Source organism: Schistocerca serialis, chromosome 4 (genome assembly GCF_023864345.2).
Source record: "Schistocerca serialis cubense isolate TAMUIC-IGC-003099 chromosome 4, iqSchSeri2.2, whole genome shotgun sequence".
Taxonomy (NCBI): Eukaryota; Metazoa; Arthropoda; class Insecta; order Orthoptera; family Acrididae; genus Schistocerca; species Schistocerca serialis.
The window spans coordinates 825,678,209-825,705,912 of NC_064641.1; the positions used below are offsets into that span (position 1 = coordinate 825,678,209).

The window sequence follows — 27,704 nt, forward strand, 5'->3', positions numbered from 1 at the left end:
AAATATCATAGCTTCTGATATGATAGGTACACAAAACTTTGTAACCCAGTGCAGTTGTACTCGTGAGTAGTTAAAAGCTCCCAGTGCAACAGTTCACTTTTCTATATTTGTTGGGGTAAAAATAGCAATTTTATTCTCGAATACATGTTCCTAAATCTTCATCCTTGAGATAATCCATTGTCTGGGTAAGTTCATCATTGTTGTCAGCTACTGAAGAAAAATTTTCATCTTAAAGTTCTTCAATACCATATATATCAGTATTGTTGATAATTCCTAAAATCTCTTCCATAGTGGGTTTTTCTTTGGAATTCCTTATCATTGTTGAAATAATTATGCATACTAAATTTTATGAACTGTAAGACGCTACATAGTATAAGAAAAACCGTAACTTTTAAACATTTTTTAATTTTTTTTTTCCAGGGCTGAAATGCTGCTCTGTCTCCACGTTCTTCTGCAAATGCTATTACTTTCAATTTACAGCCCTCATTATATGAACACCTTCCATTTTTTTCCCCCATTACAAAACTAGCTACTGACAAAAATATTGTTCTGTTACCTATAACACAAGTTGCTTTCAATTCAGGTACACTGGCACTGTAGACTGCAATGGCGCATCATAGGCTAGATAGTGTTCTGGGTTTTTGTTGGTGGGGCAGGAGGGAGACAGTGTTAGCAAGCTTGCGAATCCCTGCAACTCATGTCCATTGTATCAGTGCACTGCTGCAGCCGGTTGAATCCAGTGCTGCCAGATAAAGATAGGTTTCCCATAGCATCAAATATATAGCCATTGAAGGACTGGCAGGAATTTTAAACCAAACATTGAACATTTTTATATTAATTCAGAGTACAAGATGCATCTGAATGTTAGAGGCAATTTTTCAAAGAAAAAAGTGCATCTTGTAGTCTGTAAAATATGGTAATTACTAACAGTGAACTAGTGTAAAAATGAGAGCAAACACTTAGAACTAGTGCACAAGCAAAATGTGAATTGCTGTAGGAAACCAAAAATGAGGATGACTGTAACTAGTTTTGAAATTAGAGAAACCTCTTTCGACGGGGAATGTTGAACATTTAGAAAAAAAATTTATACAATTCTGAAAGCTAAGTAGTCACACTCAGCCACAATGTTTGCACGACCAACTCTTAGCACATGCCTTGAAACATCGGTCAGCAGCTGGCTCTGAAACACAGACTAGTAGAAGAGAGTGTCCACTACAAAGTATGCTAAGCCCCGTGCCTTACAAAGCTAGTAGAATGTGTATATAGACTGAAAATAAAATTATCCACTGCAGTGGACGAATACACAGAAAGTGTTATCCTGATTTAGGTTTTCTGTAGCTGACCTATATTTATTAAAGCCGATGTTCGGATAGTTACTTTGAAAAGTACATAATCAGTTTCCTTCCCCATCCTTGCACTATCCGAGTTTGTGCATCTAACGATCTTGTTGCAGAGTCGCTAACTCTGATCTTTCTTCCTATGATAAAATGAAATTTCTGACGCCTTATTTGTGAAATATTGTGGATAAAGAAATAAACCTTTCAGAAAGTCAGATAGGTTGCAAATAATCGAAGTGGTAGCACCATCACTCATATTGTACAAAATGGAACTGATGATGTTAACTTTGGCACTATATATTTACAGTATCACAGACTCTTAGGAGGATCCATCCGTCTTTCTTTTCTCAACCTGTGGGATTCCTTTTTATTGTTACCATTTGTGATGATCATGGAATTAATTTTAATTCTTATGTCATTTAGACCACTGTTGCTGCTACACAGGCGATATCATCAATTCATTGTGACAGAGGCTTTACGCATAATGACTGTTAATTTGCTTTTCATTGCATTGTTTTTCCTTTACACACTATTTCTGAGCTCCTCATTGATTCCTCAATTTGTTATACATGTACATCAAGAATATTCAGATATTTATTAGTATAATAGAGGGAAATATTCCACGTGGGAAAAAAATATCTAAAAACAAAGATTCTGTAACTTACCAAACGAAAGCATTGGTACATCGATAGAGACAGTAACAAACACAAACACACACACAAATTTCAAGCTTTTGCAACCCATGGTTGCTTCATCAGGAAAGAGGGAAAGACGAAAGGATATGGGTTTTAAGGGATAGGGTAAGGAGTCATTCCAATCCCGGGAGCGCAAGACTTGCCTTAGGGGGAAAAAAGGACAGGTATACATTCGCGCGCGCACACACACACACACACACACACACACACACACACACACACACACATATATCCATCCGCACATATACAGACACAAGCAGACTGTATATGTGCAGGTGTGTGTGTGTGTGTGTGTGTGTGTGTGTGTGTGTGTGTAAGGTAAGTCTTTCCGCTCCCGGGATTGGAATAATTCCTTACCCTCTCCCTTAAAACCCATATCCTTTCGTCTTTCCCTCTCCTTCCCTCTTTCCTGATGAAGCAACCGTGGTTTGCGAAAGCTTGAAATTTGTGTGTGTGTTTGTGTTTGTTATTGTCTCTATCGACGTACCAACGCTTTCGTTTGGTAAGCTACAGAATCTTTGTTTTCAGATATTTATTAGTGTATATAAGGACAGACTTATCTTGCATTGCCTAATGATTTTGTTTGATATTATCTTGAGACATCTGACTTTCACCTTTTTTTCTTTTTGAAGTTGTAGCCAGTTTTGTAAAAGAGTATTTCAGACATGACAGTTCTCTTTAATGCCGTTATTGTTCTCTACTGATCTTGATAAATAAAATTTTCAGTGTTAACACAACTCTTCATAATAAAAGTGCATATGGCTGTGGGTTGCTCTATATTCTGTTCACCTTTTCAAGAAGATTTTATAAAACTGTAACATTAATACTGGAAGTTTTTTGGTAAATAGTGACAAAAGTATCTTTGTGGATTAGTCGACTGCAATATTATTGCGCCTGGGAGGGAAGGTGCTTTGGTCGACTCACCGTGTATCATTCATAATGAGATTTCATGAGGCCACACTGAAAAACTTAATATCATTCACAGTGTGATGTGTTTTCCTTAGACTTGCTGTAATGTCACCATGTGCTTCCGGTAAGGGCAGTGTGGTGTCAAGTGCAGTAATATGGTGGCCAAGCAGTATAATAACTACCTGCAAGAAATCATTTAATGACATCTCCGTAATGCTCCATTATGAACCATTAAACCTAATTTAGGAGTTTGTGTTCTTTAGGGAATTTTAAAATTTGTTGTATTCTTATGTTTTATGACTGCTACATCAGTTAACCTTTCTTAAATAAGTTTTTCTTTGTACAGTGAGGAGCTGAAAGAATTAAAAACGTTTCTGAGCCAGCTGGAGCAAAATGAATTAGACTCCAAGGGATTATATGAAAAGGCATTGGAGAAATATGTAGAGAATTTAGAAAATGCATTTATTACAAATTTCAAAGTTATTGATGAGTTAAAAAACGTCCCTGGAAGAATTGTAAGGCAGTTTGGTCAAAGTTTATAGAATTTTTATGCTAACTGTAGTACATCATCTGGCAAATAATTTAGCCTATTTTTTTTTCAGATACTGGATCAATATCTGTGTGAATCACCGCTTTTAGCATTGAAAGAGAAGATTGACTGTTTTCTTGAAACTTTTAATTTTCACCTAAGAAATCATTTTATGGAAGTGAGTACTGAAGATTTTAAATTTGTATCCTTTTTATGCTGCTTGCCACTTATGAACGGGAAAATGTACAGATGTCTTAATTTATTATTTCAGGCAGCAAAGACTAATGGAGCAGAAAGATGTAGAAATGTTATTGTTGAACAGAGAATACTTGAAGCAAGGTAGTATGGAAATTTAAGTTTTAAACTAACAGTATGCAGAAGATGCCAGTCAGTTGAATACATATAAAATTCAGAACTGTAGCACTAATAACGAGAGGTGTTTTACTATATGAGTTTCCTATGTAGTAGTTGACTATATGAAACACTGGTGTATGCCTATTATTTCCTTATGAAGAGAGTAACCTTGCAAGATCTCATTCATGCCTTAATATCACAAACTTCAGTACTTTCAAGACATTTATAGCATATTATTGTGCTGTAGCAGCCACAAATAAATGTTTTTTTCATTTCATTTTGTTGTGCCTGATTGAAGATTCCAATGTACAAAGGTGCTATATACGGCACAAAGTAAGTAAATGTTCTTTAGTGAGGTATAAAAAAATTGATGACTCACTGCAAGCAAAAGGTAAGGATCAGGTTTCTAGCCCTAGTTCTAACATGTCACATATTCTAGAATGAATTTGAGGGATTTATGTCCTGGCTTCTGATGCAATTTTTTTAAATAAAAAAGATATTGGGTACGATAATAACATTCCAAACAGAAAGACCATACAAAAATGAGGAAAGGCAATCCCATGAGTATGTGTCACGTATCGATCAGCTATAGGTGTGATTGCCATTTCTCATTTGTTTATTAGCTTTTCTTTGCTACACCATAATTGATATTAATTCATTTATTCATCGTTATCTGCAAATCCCATCATGGAAGAGACTAATCTTCAGGGACATGGAAGGAATCAAGTTACCCATTAATAAGAGAAATAATGACTCCAGGTTACTTCTGTAAAGTAAGTTAGCGACATATTGTGACTAACAATCCACTCATGCTGACAGGTAAGGGAATTACTTATATATTAATTTCCGTATGTTTTATCTACTGTATGTAGCAGACTGTGAGACCATTGTTACAAATGGGGAAAATGAGTGTTACACTGTTTGTTGTTACATGACAGGTGCCGCTGATTCAGTAATGTAAAGTTCATGATAAATAATGCCATCTAGCATATGAAGTTGTCATGTAGCATATGAAGACAATCATGCACAGTTAGTAAATTAAAAAAAAAAAGAAAAAAAGAAAAAAAAAATCACTTATAACAGTCACATTGTATTTGATAATAAAATCAACAAATGCAAACAGTGTACTGTACCCACTAACAGATGTGGAGGAACCCAAGCAAATGTCATGTACATTCAATATTGAGTTTTATATATAAAAACAAAGATGATGTGACTTACCAAATGAAAGTGCTGGCAGGTCGACAGACACACAAACAAACACAAACATACACACAAAATTCAAGCTTTTGCAACAAACTGTTGCCTCATCAGGAAAGAGGGAAGGAGAGGGAAAGACGAAAAGATGTGGGTTTTAAGGGAGAGGGTAAGGAGCCATTCCAATCCCGGGAGCGGAAAGACTTCCCGGGATTGGAATGGCTCCTTACCCTCTCCCTTAAAACCCACATCTTTTCGTCTTTCCCTCTCCTTCCCTCTTTCCTGATGAGGCAACAGTTTGTTGCAAAAGCTTGAATTTTGTGTGTATGTTTGTGTTTGTTTGTGTGTCTGTCGACCTGCCAGCACTTTCATTTGGTAAGTCACATCATCTTTGTTTTTAGATATATTTTTCCTACGTGGAATGTTTCCCTCTATTATAACCATATCAATATTGAGTTTTGTGTGACAAAATTTCTCATAGTTGTAGTTAATGAAGTAAAGGAGAAAAATGAAATGGGTATTTTGTGTTCTTATAGTGTGCTGGCAGATGGTTAGTTTATAATGTAATTTGTCTCTGTTGGCCAATTTATGCAGCTTGTAAAACTCAGGAAAACGTCTTAATCCTTTAAGCTGTTGCCATTACACAGCTTCTGAATTGCATATATTATTTGATAGCATGACATTTTTGATCCCTGGATTATTGTTTCAGTATATCCTGCGCATAATGTATGGAATAAATGACAGTGGGTTATTTTATACATAACTTTTGTATCTCTGGTTGAAAATATATAAAAATTACATGAGGAACTTTAACTTATACTATGCATGGTTTTCTTTCAGTTGAATCATTTTTAATCATTATATGTAATAATTGCTATCGTTGGTCTACAGGCTTTCAGCGACTTTGTATAAGAACGGTGTCCTCGAGTGTTTGCTAAAGGGACAAGAAGCAGCAGTTTCTCATACAATGACAATGGCTGATGCCATTGGAAACGGTGTTAAGACATTATTAACAACAAACATAAAGTAAGCAAACGATTCCTAATGCAGAAATACAAACAAAATGATAATTCAGCTTTCTATAAACAATTGTTTTGTTTTTATTTCAGGAAGGAACTGGCTACATTGAAAAACATTAAAATAGCTGAAGATTTAATATCAGATTTCAAGACTGATCTCATTTCTTTGTCACAGATGTCTGCTAATGTTAAACAATTGAAGCACATATTAACAATGTGTAATTCAAAATATAATCGTGTAAATTACTGGTTATTGCAAACGGAGAAATGGGCGGATTGCATAAAATTGGAAAAGAAGTTAATAAATGCTGTTTTGCATGTACTTCATTCCGAAAAGGAAGAACCCAATAAAGTTTTGTGTTTCCTTAAAGATTTTGAAACATATCTGAAAAGAGAACATGACAGTGTTATGTGTAGAACAGTAAGTACAAGCTGTATAAGTTGAAAAAATATAGTGACTCTGTAAATTGTGTTTGTTAAACAAAGTACTAATAACAGGCTACTGTAAAAGTTGGCACACGATAGAATTGTTTCGTTATGATGTCAGACAAGTGATGATACAGTATAATAAGCTGCTTGTAAGGAGCATGATACAGACAGTTACTATCAATATTTTCTGCTTGACTTGTCTGGAACACTAAATTAACAAAATATAATTATACTGTTTAGCTCAGTTCTGTAACCAGATTGTAAGACAATGTTTATTTGATAACTGTAGGATGACATAACTGCGACAATATGCGGCCACTTATTGTGACTGTCAGAGCTCTCTGAATAAATGTATACTAAAATAGATGGAAACAGGACAGCAGGAATGCTTTTGTACAGTCTCATGAAACAGATTATTTTAAGACCTGTCAACAAATGTTTTGGTGAAAATTAGAATGAGTCAATAGTTTCTTAAATTTCATCCATGATCAGACATTTTTCTGAAAGTTGACACACATAATAAACAGATACGTTAGCCTCATTAGGTGAAAAGTATTCTATACTCTGAGAGACAGCTTGGAACAAATCTGAATAGTTCTAAGAGAGGTTCTGTTTCTAGGATGTGTAGAATTGATTTTGTAAGGTAAGACAAACGTAAAGAAAAAGAAGTGTATGATGTAGCCTTCAGACACTGTTTCTTTGTGAACTGTTATCCCTTTTTTTGATTTTCTAAGGGTGTTACACTTGACTTGTTACTGTTTGTGTTTTACCCTTACCTTCACAATGTGGGAATACAATAATTCCAAAAGTGAAGATAGGTGCACAATCTAGTTTGCTTCCAGTGACTGTGCAGATGTCAGTTTATGATATACATGGACATTGGTAACACAGATATAGTATGCAGCTTTTACTTTTTACTACTGAATGTAGATTTTATGTTTTCATTTATGATGAAAGCGAAATTACTATTGTATGGAATTTTTAAAAAGCCATGCTGTGCTGGTTTTTATTTATTTTTTTGTATTATTCATTGCGTCTTCACATCATAATAACTTTGATTTAGCTGTACATTATCTGCCACCCCAACTACTGGACATAGATCTTTGAAACCTTAACTTTAGAAGAGGTTATGCTGATAGGTAAATATCTGTTACACATTTATTCATTCACTATTGCTGAAAAACAAACCATTTAGTGTTGCACCATCTAACTGTTGGACAGAATTCTCTATGAAATATGAGATGGGGCAAATTGTGTATTTAGTTGACACGTGATGCAATCTACTGTTTTATAATTACTGATAAGTTTGAGTTTAATTTGTAACATATAAGACTTTAATTCTAAATGTCTATGATTCTGTGATTGATGGAAGGAGCGGAGCTAACCACTCACTTTGTTGTGGAGATATTGATTGATCGAGAGGCACATAAACAAATTTAAAAACTGTGGTGAACATCTGAACATATCCTTCTTCAGAACTAACTAATACAGAAGACACAATTATTTAGGAGACAGAATTGCTGACCAGTCCTTGCCTCCAGAAGGCAAAATGAATAGCACTCCTAATATACACTTATGGAAGGGACGCACTACTTATTTTCGGAAATAATAGTTCCTTTCTTCAAAAGGTCATGGCAAATATCCTTTCTCCGCCCTTTCCCAATGTACACGTGTGCTCTGTCTCTGATGGTCCTATCATTGATGGGACATATTTACTACTAATTTTTCTTTTTTCCACTCAACACAACTTTCACTCTAGTAAGGCAGCAACACCGGGATAATACACAAATAAACTTTGGTGCTTTAGTCTGTGTTAAGATTCACTCAAATGATTCATGCCCACAATGAAACTACTCAGGGAATCATCATCCACAGTTTGGCACATTCTCGCAAAATTTGTCTCCTCTCCAGACCAGATATTTGCTCCTCACTTTGTGGATTTGTCATCGCTAAGCATATTACAATCATTGTTAAATCTCATATTTTTCCCAAATTATGTTGGTTTATTAAATTGGTTTTCTTACTTCTTGGAATTCATTACGTGTCCACGTGGTACCTTACAACATTTCCAAATTGATATTGGCAAGGCTACAGTCTGATTTCAAAACATGCTTGCATTCATCATGTTGGTATCCTTAGTATATATCCAGCGCTCATTGTGGCTGATATGACCCACCACAAGGCACAAAATTAAGTGTTATTGTGTGCAAAAGAGGTTCAGTACATTAATGAGGTAGCTACTGTTATTTCTGCAGGAAATCACATTATTGGCATCTAGACAAACACAATACAGTTTCTGTCTGTATGTTTGGGCTAATCTCAGGAACTACTGTAGAAATTTTGATACAGTTTTCGCTAAAAGGTAGACCGATTCAGGAGGAAGTTTGTGTGTATAATTTATAAATATTTCTTGCAAATTGGTTGAACTATGAATAAGTAAGTCTCCCACCAGCATGAAAATAACCCATTAGCATCTAGCAGTAAGCAGATGAAGGGTGTAAGGCCATCCATCTGCAACGCCTGGCCGGCATGAGCTACCGCTATCAGAAGGTTGGTGCGAGCTACCACATATGATGAATTAAAGTTCCCCGCTGCTGTGAAAATAATGCCATTGCCATCTAGGGATGAACAGGAGATGGGCTTAAGGCCGCTCAGCAGCAGTGCCAGGTGTGTAGGAGCAACTGCTACCACGAGGCTGGTGTGAGCTACTGCCAGCTTCCTAAATGACGTGCCAATAAGCTGTTAAGAGCAGATTTTTTTTTTTTTTTTATATAGTTAGTGTTTGAGGGGTGAGAATGGAAATGCTGGGTGCACACTCTTAAATCCCTGAAGTTATATGAAAGTGATGGTATTCAGTTATCTAATGTCGTTCTCTGAACATTAATCATAACCCTATCTAGTGGACCATAAACAAAATTTCAGCTATTGCAGACAGTCACCCACCAGTACATACTCAGTGCTATCTGTATAAAAACAGGGCGCATCACTTGTATGTTATATGTGCCATTTACCACCTCGACAGAGGTTTCTTTTGTTAGCAAGAGCTCGTCTTTTCAGTTCAGTGTCCACAGCTTTTGCAACATATTTGTAATTTTACACACAAGGCCCGTTTCCACTCCCACATGTACACTCTGCTACCCACTGTTCAGTGAATGGTGGCGGATCAGTATAGGCTTTTCTTTTTCTCCCTTTCCTGTTGTGTTTTAGCATGTAAGAAGTGAAAAATAATAAGTTCAAGATAATTTTCTTTATGTTTGTCTATATGCAGTGACCGCATTTATATCTATGAGCCTTACATGACATCTGCACTGCCATACTGCTCATCTTCAAGAGAGAAGCCATTATCCACTTTCGACTACTAGAACCACTGTGTTACTGCCATTGTATACTGAGTACCTGCTTCCTATGGGGTTGCTGTTGCTTGCTGTCCCAATGCATCCTTACAGCACACTAACATGCACCAACATTAGCACATACTCACCAAAGTTAAGTCTCATTCGTGCAATGAGTCTGTCACATTACAAGACTCCTTCTTAAGTTTTCAAAAAATGTTGTGCCTTTATTACTTGGTTTCCATGCATTAATTACATACTCATCACATTTCCCTTTAGATCTCTTTGAAATATTAAAACCATTTTTGTATCCTTTTAATGTTACATAAACTTTTCTCATAGACTACTTGTAGAATATTGTTGCACATGTAAAAGAAAGTGATAAGTTGGGCCAGAATGTAGTAAGTTTTAATTATACAGTGGAAAATCCAGGATGGAATAATGATAATATTACTCCTACCCTGCAACCCCCACCCCACCCCAGCCTCCTCCTTATCGCCATCACCCAGATTGCTTCTCCCGTGTGTGTGTGTGTGGCTGAACGCTCACATTTTTAGAAATGTTTCTTTTGTATTTTTCTGTGACTCAACATCTCCTATATATGGTGAGTAGCAATTCTTTTCATAATGTTGTAAAGCTTTTATTATAGATCTGTGGAACTGAATATTGTGACTTACCAAAATAAAATAATATCTTACATTCAACTGACATTATTGATGTTCGTTAGGTAACTGTTTTGATGGATTGCTTAACAGGGGTAAAAGATGGGTAGGCTTCTCACTAATCCGTAGTGCAGACAGTGATAGTCAGTTTGCTTGTTCTAGGCTAAATGTGTTACGTGTTGCACAAAAACAGACTCGCTAACTGCAGATGGGATATAGTACAGCTATCAGCACAGCAGTGAAAATACAGAAGACCAAACAGAACTAAAATTACAATGTACGTTTCATTACAAAGGAATAGAGCAGTGATGATATTAAGTTGTAGACTTTATTGTAAACAAGACTTCATTCCTTCATGCATTGAAGCACTTTTCGACAGAATAGCAAGATTGATTAAAAATAAGATATTCTGTGGGGTTGAAACAAAAGATATTCCGTGGAGTTCATTCAAGTCTTTGCACCAACATTCTCACATTCTGATGAAGAGGTAGAAGACTTCTATAAAGAGTTCCAGAAAGTAATGAATGACAGAAAATCCCATTACAGGATGGTAATGAAGGACATGAATGTGAAAGTAGAGCAAAAACAAAAGAGTGATTTTTCATTGGGAAACTGTTGCATGACAGCAGAAATGTCATAGGGCAGGAATTAGTCATATATCTCTTGAAGATTGTTTTGTCCTTAAAACTTGTTTCAGAAGAAAACAAATGGCATATGAACTAGGCAGTCAGCAAATGAGATAGACTGTATTTTATCGAACAGTAAAGAAACTGTGCAGGATGTACAGTCCTAAACCACATAAAGATTTCAGGAGATCATGGACTTGTCGGATATGGAATGAGATAGATACAAAGCTAGAAAGAAACATGAACTCATCAGAAAAGGAAAACAGAAATTTAGATGATGAGTGTTTGTCCAAGAAAGGGGGGGGGGGGTGTATTAAATTAAATTAAGCAACATGTTTTGCCATCTTGGAAACTTAATATTGTACAGGTACAAATTAAAGAGGCAATTATTTAATCATTGGAATCCAAAAGAAAAAGGTATTGCAGACACAACAAATGAGAAGAAATTCTGAAATGAAATGAAATGAAATGAAGCAAGAGAGTTATTGCAATGAGCACAAGAGTTTCAAGAAAACAATGACAAAAACAATGTAAAATACGAAAATTGTATTAGAGAAATGATTGAAAAAAGTAAGAGTTTGAATATGACAAAACAGAAACGTTGTTTATACATCACATTTCCTCAGTTAAGATGGCAGATGATACAGTAACTAGCAGCACTGGAAAACGTGTAAACATTACAATACTTATTTAGTTTGTGTTGTTTGAGAGAGAAAAGGCAAAATACTGATAGCTGATAAAAGAAATAAAGTCATTCCAGATGCAATCCCGGGTGAACTATTTAAAACCATTTGAGGCATGAAGGCAGGAAAAGTCCCAGCAAGTGCATGGAGGATTGAGTAGAAATGGTTCTAGCTGGAGGCAAAGCATTACCAAAGAAACTACCGCAAAATTATTGATAGTATGTCTGCAGACCAGTGCCCCAAAACTGGGATGCTGGTGCAAATGTTATACTTCACATGAAATGGGATGCAAGCTGTTGGAAACTAAAAATCTATTGATTGGCGACTCCATGGAGTGCTGTGTGCACAACGACCATACATGTTAAATTAAAAGGAAGGTCAGCGTTGGCCGTAATATTGATGGTTTATTGATAGCAAAATCGATTTTCAATCACATAGTGATCATCTTCAGTGCTGTGATGTACAAATTAAACTCATAAACACTGGTATCAAGTAATCAGTAACCAAAACTAAGAAGCAATCGCAATAACCCATTAGTTATTGTGATTGCTTCTTAGTTTTGGTTACTGATAACTTGATACCAGTGTCTATGAGTTTAATTTGTACACCACAGCGCTGAAGATTGTCACTATGTGATTGAAAATCGATTTTGCTATCAATAAACCATCAATATTACGGCCAACGCTGACCTTCCTTTTAAGTTAACTAAAAATCTGTTGCTTCCAACTAATAATGCTTAAGAGATTCACTAAAATTATCACCATATACACACATAAATGACAGTTGATTACAATCAAATAAAGAAACAAGCTGGATATAGAACAGTGGAAAACTTGCAAACAAAGAACAGGGCAATGAATTGCTACTTTATCTCTTGGATTTGTAGATGTTGGGAAAGCTATATACACTTCCAACTACATCTGTTCTGACAGCCATTGAGAAATGAATAAACTGATTCAACCTGTTAATGTACTGAAGAATGTACACGTCAATGGTGCAGTCTCCATTAGACATGAGTAGAAAAATAAGGAATTTAGAATTGAATGCAGTGAATGAAAGAAAATCTATATCATTAAAACTAATCAGCTCTCCTAGAGGAAGTTTTCAGTTCTTTGAACGGGGAAAATGAAGATGTAATGAATGCTAATGTAACATGTCTGAACCACCTTCGTTATGCAGATGACATTGTTTTGAGTACAGATAAACTTCAATAACAAATGGAAGAATTTAATGAAGCAAATTTTGAAAGTATTAGTGTCTATAACCAGTTTTGAGTCTCTACTGTGGGGTGTGGACCTTCAGCACAATAACCATTCAGAAACGAATGTGTCCTCAGTGACTTGTGAGGAAATAGATAGATGAATCTCGAGAGCTATTAGTTGTTACAGAATAAGAAACAAATGGGGTCAGGGAACAAACTGTAGTGAAAGATATAATTGTGATAGGAATAAAACTTAAATTGAATGAATAAAAGTAGTCCTGAATATACTGCAAGTGCCCATACTATTTGGTGAAGTGAAGAGGAAGAAGAAGAATGAAAGTGGATGGCACATATATCCAGATGAATGGATGAAGATGGGGAAAGGAAAGTCTTTGCTGGATTCCTGCAGATGAGAAAAGACAGAGATGATGACTTAATTAAAAGTGAAAAAGATGTCATTAGAGAAAGACTCAAGAGTATCACAGACGCACGTTACATGGAAAAGTCTAGACAAGGCCTTCACCCAGCAGTGGATATCAAATGGATGACAACAACAATGATGATATTTGAATTTGTACATTCACCCAAGAATTACCTGAAGATTTTATTAATTGTATGTGTAATGAAAGTAATATAAATTATGATAAACATATATGAAAATTAGAGTTACTGAAGTATGCCAATAACAAAAGTGACAAGCTGCGAGCAGTGTTCAGAATACATACCCCACAAGCTCTCCAGTGGTCAGTGTAGTGCTCCGAGTGAAGACTGGAGTAAGTATTGAAACAATTTGCTTAACTGCTTTCTTATATTCTTACCTGCCACCAAGTCATCTTGTGTCCAGAGCAAGTAGGCCTGAGCAAATAGGCCATTACAGTTCAGTCTTAATAGTGAACAGTGCCACTTGGTGTCATTCAGTTCATATTCCTAGCTAAATTGCTGGTAGTTTCTGATATACATTCTAATATAACAGGTAATCAGTGTTCTAGCAATGTCATGGAAAAATTTGCTTCTTCTTATTTTTCTTTCTCTTATTTCACGTTATTTTTATTCAACGTGTTTATAAATGTTATATTTCAATGTTAGGCTAAGAAAACCTAGATTTTTTTATTATTGACTCAACAATAAAACAGTTGTTCATGTACATTTCAGGCTTTCATGCACACCCAATTGCAAAACCCAATGGAAGATGATATGTTACACAGTGTACTTGTAAACATATTAGGTCAGATTTCAGTTGACAAGGGCATTTCCACAAAACTGTCATGGAGGCAATTGAAAGAAGCAGTCATAAATATTAAAAAAGCAACTGTTTGGAAGCAGAATAACTTTTTCCAGTCATTTAAGAAGACAAGACATATTTTATTTGAAAAGTATGTATGGAAGTATTTTATTTATTGTTTTAGTGCTGATGATGGCAGTGATGGTGGTGATAATACAATCTGAATTGTTTTATTGCAGTGATAATTTGTTTAAATTAATCAATGGTCTTAAAAGGGAATCTGGATTAAATTATTCACAAATGAATATAAATGCACACCAGCAGAGATTGAGTGATTCCGAAAATGCTCTTTGTGCAATAAATGAAGATTTTATAAAGAAACAAGTAAGTAGTGTCATTTTATTAAGCAGGCTGTCTTAGAACCTTATTCAGTTTGATCTTAAAAAAATAGGTACTATTTTAACCCTCGAGTGGGCATGCCTATGTACAAAGTGCATCAACCACAAATAATATTCTCTTGTACCATTCCTTCGTGGTTTTACAACTGTGAACTGGTACCTATTCCTTCATTGCTGCTTCAGCTAACAGAGTGATAAATTGTGCTGTTATGTGGCCAAATGTGCAGTGGTAATATAAAATAAAAAGCGAGCTAGATTAGAAAAAATTTATGATCCGTGCAAGAAAACGAGCCAAATTCCGAGCTACCGGTGCAGTCCCACAGTGAGACAGTTCCCTAAGAGACAATTAGCAATTGAATAAGTGTCTGGCTGGGATCTGATGCAACTACTCTATTTAATACTTCGAGTGAGTCATCACTACTTTGAGTGGGTTGTTATTGTGGGGTGACACTTGTATACAGCGAAGTAGTGATACACTGAAAGTTTATTTTATTATTGTTTAATTAAACAGTGATTTAGCTCATATAATGTAAGTTTATTTTGTCATTGTTTGATTGAACTAAACTAATTAAATTGTGATTTTGCTCATACATGTTTATCTGGGTAACGTAAAGACAGTTACTCTTTTCATGTGTACAAAGTACACCTGCCCATTCGTGTTACAAAAAAAGGCATGCGCTCTTGAGCGTTAATAGTTGTTTGTCTGCAATATAATTGGCAATTAGATACTGGACAAAATTAATGTATCTTTAAACATTGCAGTAAGTGAACAATTCACCTTTTGTCACTGAATTGTCATTCCTAATGGTTCTGCTCCAATCACAGTGCCTGTAAATGGCATAAGAAGCCGAAAGTCATTTTCTGACCAAATAGATGTAATTTTACAGAACATTAGTAACTGTTTCCTGTTTATTATTATTATTATTATATTCTGCCAAACACCAATGGAGAATTTGCGGGATTAGCCGAGCAGTCTAAGGCGCTGCAGTCATAGACTGTGCGGCTGATCCCGGCAGAGGTTCGAGTCATCCCTCGGGCATGGCTGTGTGTGTTTGTCTTTAGGATAATTTAGGTTAAGTAATGTGTAAGCTTAGGGACTTGGACTCGCATTCGGGGGGACGACGGTTCAATCCCGTCTCCGGCCATCCTGATTTAGGTTTTCCGTGATTTCCCTAAATCGCTTCAGGCAAATGCCGGGATGGTTCCTTTGAAAGGGCACGGCCGATTTCCTTCCCCATCCTTCCCTCACCCGAGCTTGCGCTCCGTCTCTAATGACCTCGTTGTCGACGGGACGTTAAACACTAATATCCTCCTCCTCCTTAGGGACTGATGACCTTAGCAGTTAAGTCCCATAAGATTTCACACCCATTTGAACATTTTGAAAATTCAGTTAATGTTTTATGTAATTATGTGAAAGATTTTTAGAACACTCAATAAGATAATGCACTGTTAAGTAGCAGAAGAGTTACAGAATGGAATCTATGTTAACTTTCTTAAGTTGTCAGTTTCTGTTTTTCTCCAGTTTCTGTAGGAAAACTGTGCAAAAGGAAAAGTATTTTATTTCTGCCTTGTGCATGAATACTATTTTTGTAAACTATCATCAAATGTAAAATCAGATTCAGTTAGTAGGCGCAGTTCAAAAAGTTGCAGAAATGGGGAGGAAGAAGAAGAAGAAGACAAAGAAGAACAAAAAGAAAAAAAAGCTTTTCTTTATCAGACTATTTTTCAAAGTATTAAAATAATTCACTGCCTATTTACTTTCTCACTTGCCTTCTCCAAACCTATACAGACTACATATCATATGTCACAAGTGGAGTAGCTAATATTCATCACACTTTGGAAGTACTAGTTACCTCATCCAAACCAAGCAACCATTCACAATTAGATTATTTCACTCTGAGACAATTAAAAGGTGGGTATATAGTTTCAGATACACACTTAATATACTGTAATATGCTGATATACACTGAAGCACCAAAGAAACTGGTATAGTCTGGTGCAGGTGTTAGATTGGTTACTGCTGCTACAATGGCAGGTTATCAAGATTTAATTGAGTTTGAACATGATGTTATAGTCGGCACACGAGCGATGGGACACAACATCTCTAAGGTAGCGATGAAGTGGGGATGTTCCTGTACGACCATCTCATGAATGTACCATGAATATCAGGAATCTGGTAAAACATCAAATCTCTGACATTGCTGCGGCCAGAAAAAGATCCATGATGATTCCAAGACACAAAGCTTTACGCCTTGCCTGGGCCCATCAACACCAACTGGACTGTTGATGACTGGAAACATGTTCCCTGGTTGGATGAGTCTCATTTCAAATTGTATCAGGCGGATGGATGTGTATGTGCAGGGAGACAACCTGATGAATCCATGGCCCCTGCATGCCAGAAAGGGACTGTTGAAGCTGATGGAGGCTCTGTAATGGTGTGGGGCATGTGTAGTTGGAGTGATATGGGACCCCTGAAATGTCTAGATGCGACTCTGACAGGTGGTGCATATGTAAGCATCCAGTCTGATCACTTACATCCATTCATGTCCATTGTGCATTCCGGAAGACTTGGACAGTTCCAGCAGGACAATGCGACACATCCAGAATTGCTACAGAGTTTGCTTCTGAGTTTAAACACTTCCACTGGCCACCAGACTCCCCAGACATGAACATTATTGAGCATATCTGGGATGTCTTGCAATGTGTTGTTCAGACGAGACCTCAACCCCCTCGTACTCTTATGGATTTATGGACAGCCCTGCAGGATTCATGATGTAATTTCCCTTCAGCACTGATTCAGGCAATAGTCGAGGCCATGCCACATCATGTTGTGGCACTTCTGCGTGCTCGTGGGGGCACTACATGACATTAGACAGGTGTACCAGTTTCTTTGGCTCTTCAGTGTATATGCTTTATAATTTTTGTGCCAGTGGAGTAGCATGTAATCAGTCAAAACTATCTTAATTGCTCTGAGGGAGAGGGAAAAAGAGGCTTCGGGGAGGGGGGGGGGGGGGGGGGGGGGGGAGAGAGAGAGAGAGAGAGAGAGAGAGAGAGAAGGCAATATTACGTGAAATATAACATAAAACTGGTTTTCTCGTATTTTTTGGTGTATAACAGAAAGATTACTGCAGATAGGATATGTTGTCATTATTAAAAGGCACATTGAATAGAAACAATGTTTACTGATGTTCTGTATATAGGGTGTATACGATCTGGGAAAAACATGGGAATTTTTTCGTCCAGGATAAGACCGGGAAAAGCTCGAAAATTTTTAAGAATTCCTGGAATTTTTAATTGCTTTAGTTTTCATTAAATGATAACAGTTTTTACTGGTAAGAACTGATATTCTAACAAAGAATTTTACTTTAGCTCGTTACTGCAATATAATGCTGCAGCAATAAAAAATAAGAGGAAAAAATAAATAGAACTTCAGTTGCAAAGGAAGTACGCAACAAAACACAGCACACACAAAAGCGTTTGTCAGCAGCAAAATGTGTCAAATGCCTTAGGATGAAGACTACGCAATATTTCTTAACAACCACCTTCTTCCAGTGGGTGTGATGTCACGATTATTAACATTAAGTTCGTTTGGGCAGTTGCCAGCGGGCTTCTGCGCATGTGCAATTGAGTTGCGTATGAGATGTACCATCTCCCACTTTTGGCTACTTAAAGTAATTATACACGAGCTGTATCATCAGTAGCAACAAGCAGCCAGATGTTACTGCAAACATTTTTCTGGATGCCAGACTTATGCATGCGCCGAGCAGTCTGAATTGTAATGGGATGAGGGGTAGTCTCTACGTGAACCGTGTTTACGTTTAGTGATTTTGCTGTATTCTCTGGGTTTACAGCTCTCAAGAACAGAGCGGATTTCTGTGACCAGGAGCTATAAAGTGAATTAAAATGTTCACATAATTATGGAAGGCTAAAATATGTTATTAGTTTTTCTGATTTTCATTTCCAGGTTTTTGGCAGTCGGCCATTAATTGCCATGCAGAACAATGAAATTATTTTTGTCGAGTTGCTAAAAAAATTTGGCTTTGAGTAATCTTTTGCGCAGAGGCAGTCAATTCATTTGAAACACTATTGGCTAGTGTCAACTGCTTGTGCAATTACAAGTATACTGGAAACTCGATTAACCGTCATCTTCGGGACCGTGGTTGTGACGGTTGAGCGAATAGGTGGATACCAGAAACACTGTATTCCTCCAAAACATAACCTCAATCAATTATTTTATGTATAGACACATATCACTCACAGTAAAATAATAATATTTCGGAGCGAAAACAAATTAAATACGATTGTAATAGCAAATAAAACTATTTATTACATGATAAAAACATCCGCACAGTAGCTGCAAAAGTTGCAAAATACGTAATGTACAGTACTGTACTGTACTATAAACTTATAGATGAAATAGTTTATCTAGCTTGGAAATAGTCAGTCAATTTCTTCTTCCTTTTTGATGTTCGAGCTTTCACTGCGGCAATTTTTCGTATTTTTCGGAGCAGTAGTGCCTGCGTTGCATTAGCCTCTTCTTGACTTTCAAACCATTGTATACACTTGGACAGCATTGTTTCGGCCTCTGAATGGCTAATAGTTTGGTTTTTCTTCATGGTTTGAACATTCGTCTTCATCAGCCCCTTCTTCTTCTTCTTCTTCTTATTCTTATTCTTCTTTGGTGGCACTTACACTGGCAACAATTTCGTCATCACTCAAAATTTGATAACCCTCGTCCACTTTGTCACACTCTAACCACTCTGATACTTCTTCTGACGTCAAATTTGTGCTGATTTGTAAATTATTGCACAAATTGACCATCTCGTCAACTGTCACACACTCAGGTTCCTCCGATTCTTCACCTCTAGGTTGAGGCCAAAGTTTATTCCAGCCGTTCTTGAGATTTGACACTGACAAATCGCTCCATGCACTGGCAACATTGAAAATGGCAGCCTTAATACTGTAAGACCTCCAAAACTGTTTTATAGATGTTGATTCATCAGATGAGAGCAAACTTTCGATAAATATTTTTCTATAACGACGTTCCATGGTTTCGATGATTCCCTGATCCATGGTCTGTATAAGTGAAGTTGTGTTTGCTGGAAGGAAAAGACATGTTATGTTGCTGTCATCACTTTTCATTTCACAAGTAGGGTGCGTTGGGGCATTGTATAAGCACTTTTTTTTTTTTTCCGCCCCCCGGCCGAATGTGCTCTAACTTGAGATACAAATTGTTTGTGAAACCAGTCAGAAAAAATTGATTGATCCATCCAAGCACTCTTCTGGGCATAGTATTGTGCAGGGAGAGCATTCAAATTCTTGAATGCACGAGGTTTTCTTGATTTCCCAATCACAAGTAGGGGTAGCCTATGATTGCCAGTCGCATTTGAGCAAACCATAGCAGTGATGCGGTCTTTTTGTACTTTGAAACCTGGAGCAGCTTTATTAGAGAGTGATGCTAATGTCTTTTGTGGTAAAGCCTTCCAATGAAGCCCAGTTTGATCACAATTGTAAACTTGCTCCCTAACAAGATTCAATTCAGCGATTTTTTTCTCTAAATTGTTCCCGGAACTCAGCAATTACACAGCTATCCGCGCTGAGTTTTTCTCCACTGATATCAAGTTGGCGAATGCCATGATGAAATTTAAACTTGTCGAGCCATCCGATACTTGCTTTAAAAGACGAGTCACCATCAAGTTTGTTGTTCATTTCAACAGCCTTGGCCATTATTATAGGCCCTGAAAGTGGAATCCCCTGACTTCTTGCTTGTATAAACCATCAGTACATTGCAGTGTCCAATTCATCATATTTTGCAGGTTTCATTGTCTTTCTTGTTCGCACATCTCCATCCATGCTCTGCATTGTTGACACATGTTGTTCTATTTTATCAGCATCACGTTTTATATCGTTAACTGTTGTTCTTCCAATACCATAAATCAGCGCTACACTTGCGCAGTTTCGCCCTTTTTAAGTGTTTTATAATTTCAAGTTTTTGATGAAGTCCTAAAACAACACGTTTACGTTTTTCACACATTTTATCAAGTCACTGTATCACACACACCTGCACTAAATACGGTAGTGTAAAATATTAGTCAATAAAGCTTATTCAAGTGGAAAACACGTAACACGGCACAGCCTGCTAGATACACTGCGACAATTACAGTCTTCTCGCCACAACTGGAAACCAATCCAGTGGCGATTATTGACTCACAAATGAGACAAAGACAAGAAAAGGGGGAGATGTGTTAGCACGTCAACTGAAGGTCATATTTTATGTACCATTCTACGGCGTGCTGGTACATTCACTTCCCACTAAAATAGAGTAAATAAACAAAGCGAACGCGTCACTGCACCTTAGAGCATTTTGTTATTAGAGTATTATTATGCTGTTACAGCAGTGACGGTTAACAGAAACTGACTGTTTAGAGTTTTTACTGTACACGTTGTTATCTTTTGGGACGTACGGCATTATGCTATAATAAAGAACTAAACATGAGATAGTACAGTACTGGTACTCGAAGAAAATTTGCATTCTGAAAACCGCACTGAAAAGTTAAATATCAGCTTGGGGCCTACTACTTCTTGAATCTGGACATACGAATGTGCTGTTAAAGCCGAATTATGCATTGTAGTATGGTTTACAAAATTCCCATGCTCTTGGAGTATCCTCTGATGTCCTGTTTCATTTATGATGTAATATAAGATCTCTTAATGCCATAAATGTACGAACATACAGTCTACCTACGTCATCGTAGCTGCGAAGGCACAGTAATGTAGTTTTCTGGCACTCTCTGACAACTGCTGAAACGAATTGTAACAGGTCATGGGAAAATATTGCAATTGATCGTTTAAAAAGCATTACTTTCAAAGTTATTTACTTAATAATGATTTATATCGAAACGAACTGTAGATAACGAAAATGATTAAGAGCAAGAATTAAAAACAAATTTTCATGTCTGGTAAGAAGTATTCTCATACTTTTTGCTACTAGAAAAGCACAGAGAACCTTTAAATTGCATTACAGCAAAAAGCATGGTGAAGTCATACTGGTTTAACATAGATTCAATAATTACTAGTAAAATTAAAGCTAACGGGAGAAGTGCAGAAAAGTTGGGTTTTGGGCAGAGAGGAACCAAAATGTATCACAAAAACGGGAAAATGAAATGAATGACAACAAATACGAATCAGTTGCATAAAATGCAGAGAAACCGTCACATCAATCCAAAAGAAAAGCCGGTACATGACTAACGAATATCTAAAAAAAAATAAATAAATAAATAAATAAAAAAATAAAAAAAAAAATATTATAAAGAATACTGGAACCGATAACTAAAATTAACGTATGTCGGTAAATTCCAGTTACAGATTCCAACCGCTTCATGATCCATATGTAAATTATTTTTGCAGTTGTGTGCACTGAAACGTAATAGCATTTCTACGTTTGTGATTGCTCTCTAAAACTACTCCGGATTATTAAAAAATGCAGTCATTAACCATAACTGACATTCTATATGGGTCAATTCTAGTTACCGATTCTAAGTATTTGATGGTTCATAATTTTTGAACACTTGCAGTAAATCTGTGAAGTATGTTTTTGTAGGATTTCCGATTTCTTCTCACTCTCAGAACCTCTATGAAAAAATAATAAATATTGTAGGTACAGCTTCCAAATTTTTCTCTTTTTCGTAGTAATGAAGATAGTAATACCATATGTAGAAATGCTGTAACACTTTAGTGCACACGCTTGTTGTTAAAACGATCTAAATAACTAACCGTGGAATGGTTGGAATTAATGTATACTTGTTCGACCCTACTTTTTGTAAATTTTCATTGCTTACTTGTCCTGTTAGATTTAATAATTAGTATTAAAAGTTAACGCTGATTCATAACATTGTGACTTCATTATGCGATGTACTGTACTTGATTTAAAGGTTCTCTGTGCTTTTCTTACACGCATAAATTACGATAGTTTATTTCAGACATGTACACTTCTGCTTTTCCGTTCTTATTTATTTTGCTAACATTTAATTCTTATTGATATAATTTGTGGCGAAGTAACTAATTAAATGAAATCTGTTTGTAATTTTATCGTATGCTACCCCTTCGTTCCTTTACGAATATGATCAGTTGCTTTCAAAGATTGCCTCTATGCAGCGTTCTGCCTCAGATTTGACGTCATCGCTCGAAGCCGACGAGTGGAATCGAATGCTAGAATTGACCCCATGATGCTTCATGTCAAGGATCTTTCCAAAGCCTTTCTTTTCTTTTTTTGCTCATTCTGAGTTTCAGTTTATAAACTGCCGGGAAATTCAGCGACGGTGTATAAAACGTTAACTATTGAAATGACTGATAAGTTTTACAGTTCCGAGGGAAAATATACATCCACTTAACACGGAAAAAGTGTATTTCCACGTATTTCCACCTGGGGAAAAGTGTGTTTTTTAACTACTGGGAAATACGGGATTCTTTCTTTCTTTTCTTTTCATCCCCCCCCCCCCCCCCCCCCCCCCCCCCCCCCGCTCCCCTCCCCCAGGTATACACCCTGGAAGATTAAAGTGGCTTTAGCTGGATCATGGAGTGACATGTCAGGAAATTATAGAAAGATAAATGTTACCAAACATTTTCTACAGTACTATCAAATGCCTACTACATGGATAGTGGGATGAATATATTTCCATATATCTAATCTACTTCTTCAGCAAGTCCAGACGTCTTGTAATGCTCAACTCGGTATGTACTGTCCACCCTTCAGAGATGAGATGCAACTGGGTGTCAAATCGAAGGAATGCAAGAAGGGTACCTCATGAAGTTCTATCCTCAGTTTTATAGCAAATATAAGACGTTAAAGCATAACTAGGAAAAGTGTTCAGATACAGCGATGGCCAGTTACAAGTTGAGCTAGGCATGTGATTGGTATGCAGCATCTGTTATCCAGTTCCCAATAGTTCATGCTAATGAAGCAATTTCGGTTATTGGAATACTTATATAGAATTATATATAATATATATATTTATATAGAATTATATATAATATATATATTTATATAGAATTATATAGAATTGTTAGGGTAGACTGGGTGCCTTAGGTAGTGTTTCTTTGTCACTGAATATGACTTTTGTAACACTAATGTTAATTTCAGTCTTTCTGCTGCCAGCATACTGAAGAAATTCCTAACTATTGTGAATAATGGTGACCAACTGTAGAAGCAGAATAGTCACAAACTCTTTACTGGCATGTTCTGGAGAGATAATTTGTTCTTATCTGTCTGCTGGTTACTCATTATAGTGATTATGGAAATAGCAAAGGGATGTAGCATTCTTTCCTGTTGTGAAATTGTATTTCAGTTCCAATCATAAGTCTTCTGGCAACCTCAAACCAATACCAGGCAGAAATAGTCATAGGTATGTGCTTTGGGAAAACCAATTTACTTAATGAAAAAAAAGTGTTTTGTCTTTGAAATGATCCTCAGCCATCATCAGTGCCCAGGAATTTGGTTGTAATACATCAATTACAGTATAATGTAAATGGATAGATAAAAGAAAACCTACTCACCAAGTGGTAGCAGGAGAACAAAAAGGTTTAACTTTTACAAGCTTTCGGAGCCAGTGGTTACTTCTTCTGGCAGATGAGTTGTAGGGGAAAGAAGTGGGGTGAAGGAAGGAAAAGGGCTGGAGAGATTTAGGGAAGGGGATACAGTTCAGAAAAGTCATCCAGAACCCCGAGTAAGGGAGGCTTACTGGACAGAATGAGAATGAAAGACTGATTGCTGAGGACTGCACCAGACGAGATTTGAAATCCTGAGAGCTTAATGGTGGAAGACTGGGTAATATGCAAGGCAGAGATTACAACAACAACATGCACGAGTTAATAAGAATAAAGCTAAGTGCATTCTATGTAACATAGGTGGGAGGGATGGTGACGAAAAATAGACAGGTTATGAAAGATGTAGAAAACTAAAATGAAGTGAAGGAAGGAGTACTAGCTGTGAATAAATGCTGAGATGGAATGAGTTAACGTAAATTAAGCCCAGTTTGGTGGCAATAGCCAAGGACATGTTGTCACACTAGTTCCCACCTGCAGAGTTCTGAGAAACTGGTGTCGGGGGAAGAATCCAGATGGTGTGTGTGGTGAAATAGGCACCGAGGTAATGGCTGTCATGTCGTAGAGCATTCTCTGCAACAGGATAGTGTGTGTTGCAGGTATACACCATCTGATTATGCCCATTCATCCTGATTGATAACTGGGTGATACTCATGCTGATGTAAAAGGCCAAATAATGTTTACATAACTGCTGATATACGATGTGTACTTTCACAGGTGGCTCTTCCCTTGATAGTATATTTTTTGCCAGTTACAGGGCTGGAATAGGTGGTGGTAGGAGGGTACACAGGGCAAGTCTTGCAGTGGGGACAGTCACAGGGGTAGGAGCCATAGGGTAGGGAGATGGGTGCAGAAGTAGCATAGGGTCTGACAAGGATGTTGCAGAGATTGGTAGGGCGACGAAAAGCTATTTTAGGTGTGGTGGGCAAAATCCCAGACAGAATGGATCTCATTTCAGGGCTTGAGTTTAGTAAGTCATTGCCTTGTCAAAGTAGCTGATTAAAACATTCAAGACTAGGACAACACTGAGTGTCAAGTGGTGTGCACCAAAGTTGTTTTTTGAAGAGATCAGCAGTAACAGGATTGGATGTGATGGATCAGGTAATCTGCTTTAGAACTAGACTGTTGGGAGAATTATGTCCAGTGAAGGCTGACATGAGATTGGTGGTGTATTGCTGTAAAGAGCCTGCATCCGAACAAATACATCTGCCTCCAATGCCAAGACTCTATGGGAGAGAACGTTTGATATGGAAAGGATGGCAACTGTCAAAATGTAAGTACATTTGTTGTTATTACCAACATGCTCTACAGTAGGATAGTCTTGACCTCGGTGGCTGTTTCACCATACGCGACATCTGGGTTTGTCCCCCAGACACCAGTTTCTCAGAATTCAGGAGGTGGGAACTAGTGCGACAACGTGTCCTTGGTTCTTGCTACCCACCTGGCCGCCTTAATTAACGTTAATTCCATTCTGTCTCAGCATTTTTTCACAGTAACTGCTCCTTTCTTCACTCCGTTTTAGTTTTCTGCATCTTTCATTTTCTGACCTGTCTATTTTTCTCCATCCCCCCCTCCCACCTCTGTTACATACAATGCACCTAGCTTTTCGCTCTTATTAACTCGTGCACAGTGTTTAAGCAGCAATCTCCGTCTTATGTATTACCGTGTCTTCCATCTTTAAGGTCTCAGGTTTTCAAATCTCATTTGGTTCAGTCCCCAACTATCAGTCTTTCCTTCTTATTCCGTATGGCAAGCCTCCCCTGACCCGGGCTTCTGGGTGACTTTTCTGAACTGTACCCCTTTCCCTAAAACTCTCCAGTCCTTTTCCTTCACCCTCTCTTCCTTCCCCTTCAACTCTTCTGCCAGAAGAAGGAGCCATTGTCTCTGAAAACTTGCAAAAGTTAAACCTTTGTGTGTGTGTGTGTGTGTGTGTGTGTGTGTGTGTGTGTGTTCTTCTGCCGCCACTTGGTGAGCACATTCTTTGATCTATCCATTTACATTATGTTGTGAATAATTGATTATTTTCATTTTTCAATTACAGTACGATTGATTACTATGCACTATCAGACAATTTATTAATGTTTTCTTTGTTTGTCTTATCATAGCATAATATTTCCGCATTGGTACTTTCATGTGGCCTTGGTACTTTCATGTGGCACAGAATCGCATTTGGACCCCGTTCCGTTTTGTGGCGAAAAGTGTACAATGTTCTGCAGCTTTGCAACATTTTGGATAATCTCACTTCACATCCTGTGCAGTGATGCTTGGCTCAGAAGTAGCCAATTTGAATCACAGTGTGAAAGACATTTGTGCCATCATTATTTGGCTGGAAAGAGGAGGAGACATGGTCGTGTAAAGTTCGTGATCACCAGAATTTAATCCAGGAAATTTGTACAAAACTTCCCAAAATATCTTGTGGAATGAGGTCATGCGTTTGTGGTAATCTATCTGTTGCGTGCTGACATTGTCAGCAGCTCTGTTGGCGCTAATGGAGATGAGGCGGCTATCCGCCATCACCAGATTTCATCCCCTCCCTTCAGTATAGCACAAACATGACTCAGTACTATACACACATCCATTAGAGCCACCTTCGCCCAAAAAGATACACTTAAAACAGAACTCTTGCTCTATGAGGAAAGGGTACCTTAAGGATTTCACAGCCAACAGTATCATTAGTTTTTTAAAAATGCACTGCACATACGGCGTGGGGAGCAGATCAATATGTTAAGAGGTTAGTCGTAGGTCCATAGTGTACTGATCCACCATACCTGAAGATATGGGCCATACCCCACCAGGGAACATGGCTCGGCACAGCCCATTTGCCATTGTATATCACCCAACAACTCTTCATGCTGCAACAAGAATACAAAATGTATTTCATACTCCAGGTGAGGCACCTGTACACATTACTGCTAGTAGTTTTTTTTCCCATTTCTGTGCATAACCCAGTTCACAACTATCTAATGAAAGCAGTGACAAAAACACACCACCAAGATGAACAGTGGTGTATTAGACAAAGCATGTTTTGACCCTAGTGTAGGTCATTATTCAATAACAAGAGTTGATAGTAACATTCCAGATCTTTGGCTTTAACTATTATCGCTTGGTTAGACACTGCCCAGGGTGGAAACCAGATATATCAAATATACCGTTGTTGCAACTGGAGTTGGATTTTTAATCATTACCGGGTGTCTTGTTGCTCATCCTTATACGTTACTCCTTTCTGTAAGCAACAAGATCATTTGTGATTCCTGAGAAATCATGGCTTTTAAAATTGTCTCCTGAATATTAATGATTTATGCGAAAAGTTGGAGCAAATAACCACCAATAGCAAACCATGAACAATTTAAATGTGATGAATTTTAGAAAAGAGAACAATACAGAATCTGTTTATTACGTGATCATCACAATTTTATCATCATCTGTGAGATCTGCTTCAGGAAAAAAACCTCTTTCTTTTAGTCTTGGCAAGGAAGCATCCAAGTGATGTCATTATTGACATATAGTTTAG

At 37.2% G+C, this 27,704-nt stretch overlaps 1 protein-coding gene across 4 annotated transcripts in view; it reads left to right on the top strand.

Moving 5' to 3' along the window:
• The window catches only part of LOC126473422 (uncharacterized), a 120,199-nt gene that overhangs the window by 67,985 nt on the left and 24,510 nt on the right, over positions 1–27,704 (top strand). For all 4 annotated transcript variants that reach the window (XM_050100454.1, XM_050100455.1, XM_050100457.1 and 1 more), the window contains 7 exons: positions 3,288–3,456; positions 3,544–3,648; positions 3,742–3,809; positions 5,913–6,047; positions 6,131–6,461; positions 14,126–14,346; positions 14,435–14,579. In XM_050100454.1, coding sequence (XP_049956411.1) covers positions 3,288–3,456; positions 3,544–3,648; positions 3,742–3,809; positions 5,913–6,047; positions 6,131–6,461; positions 14,126–14,346; positions 14,435–14,579 — 1,174 coding nt within the window. The remainder of the gene's footprint in view (positions 1–3,287; positions 3,457–3,543; positions 3,649–3,741; positions 3,810–5,912; positions 6,048–6,130; positions 6,462–14,125; positions 14,347–14,434; positions 14,580–27,704) is intronic.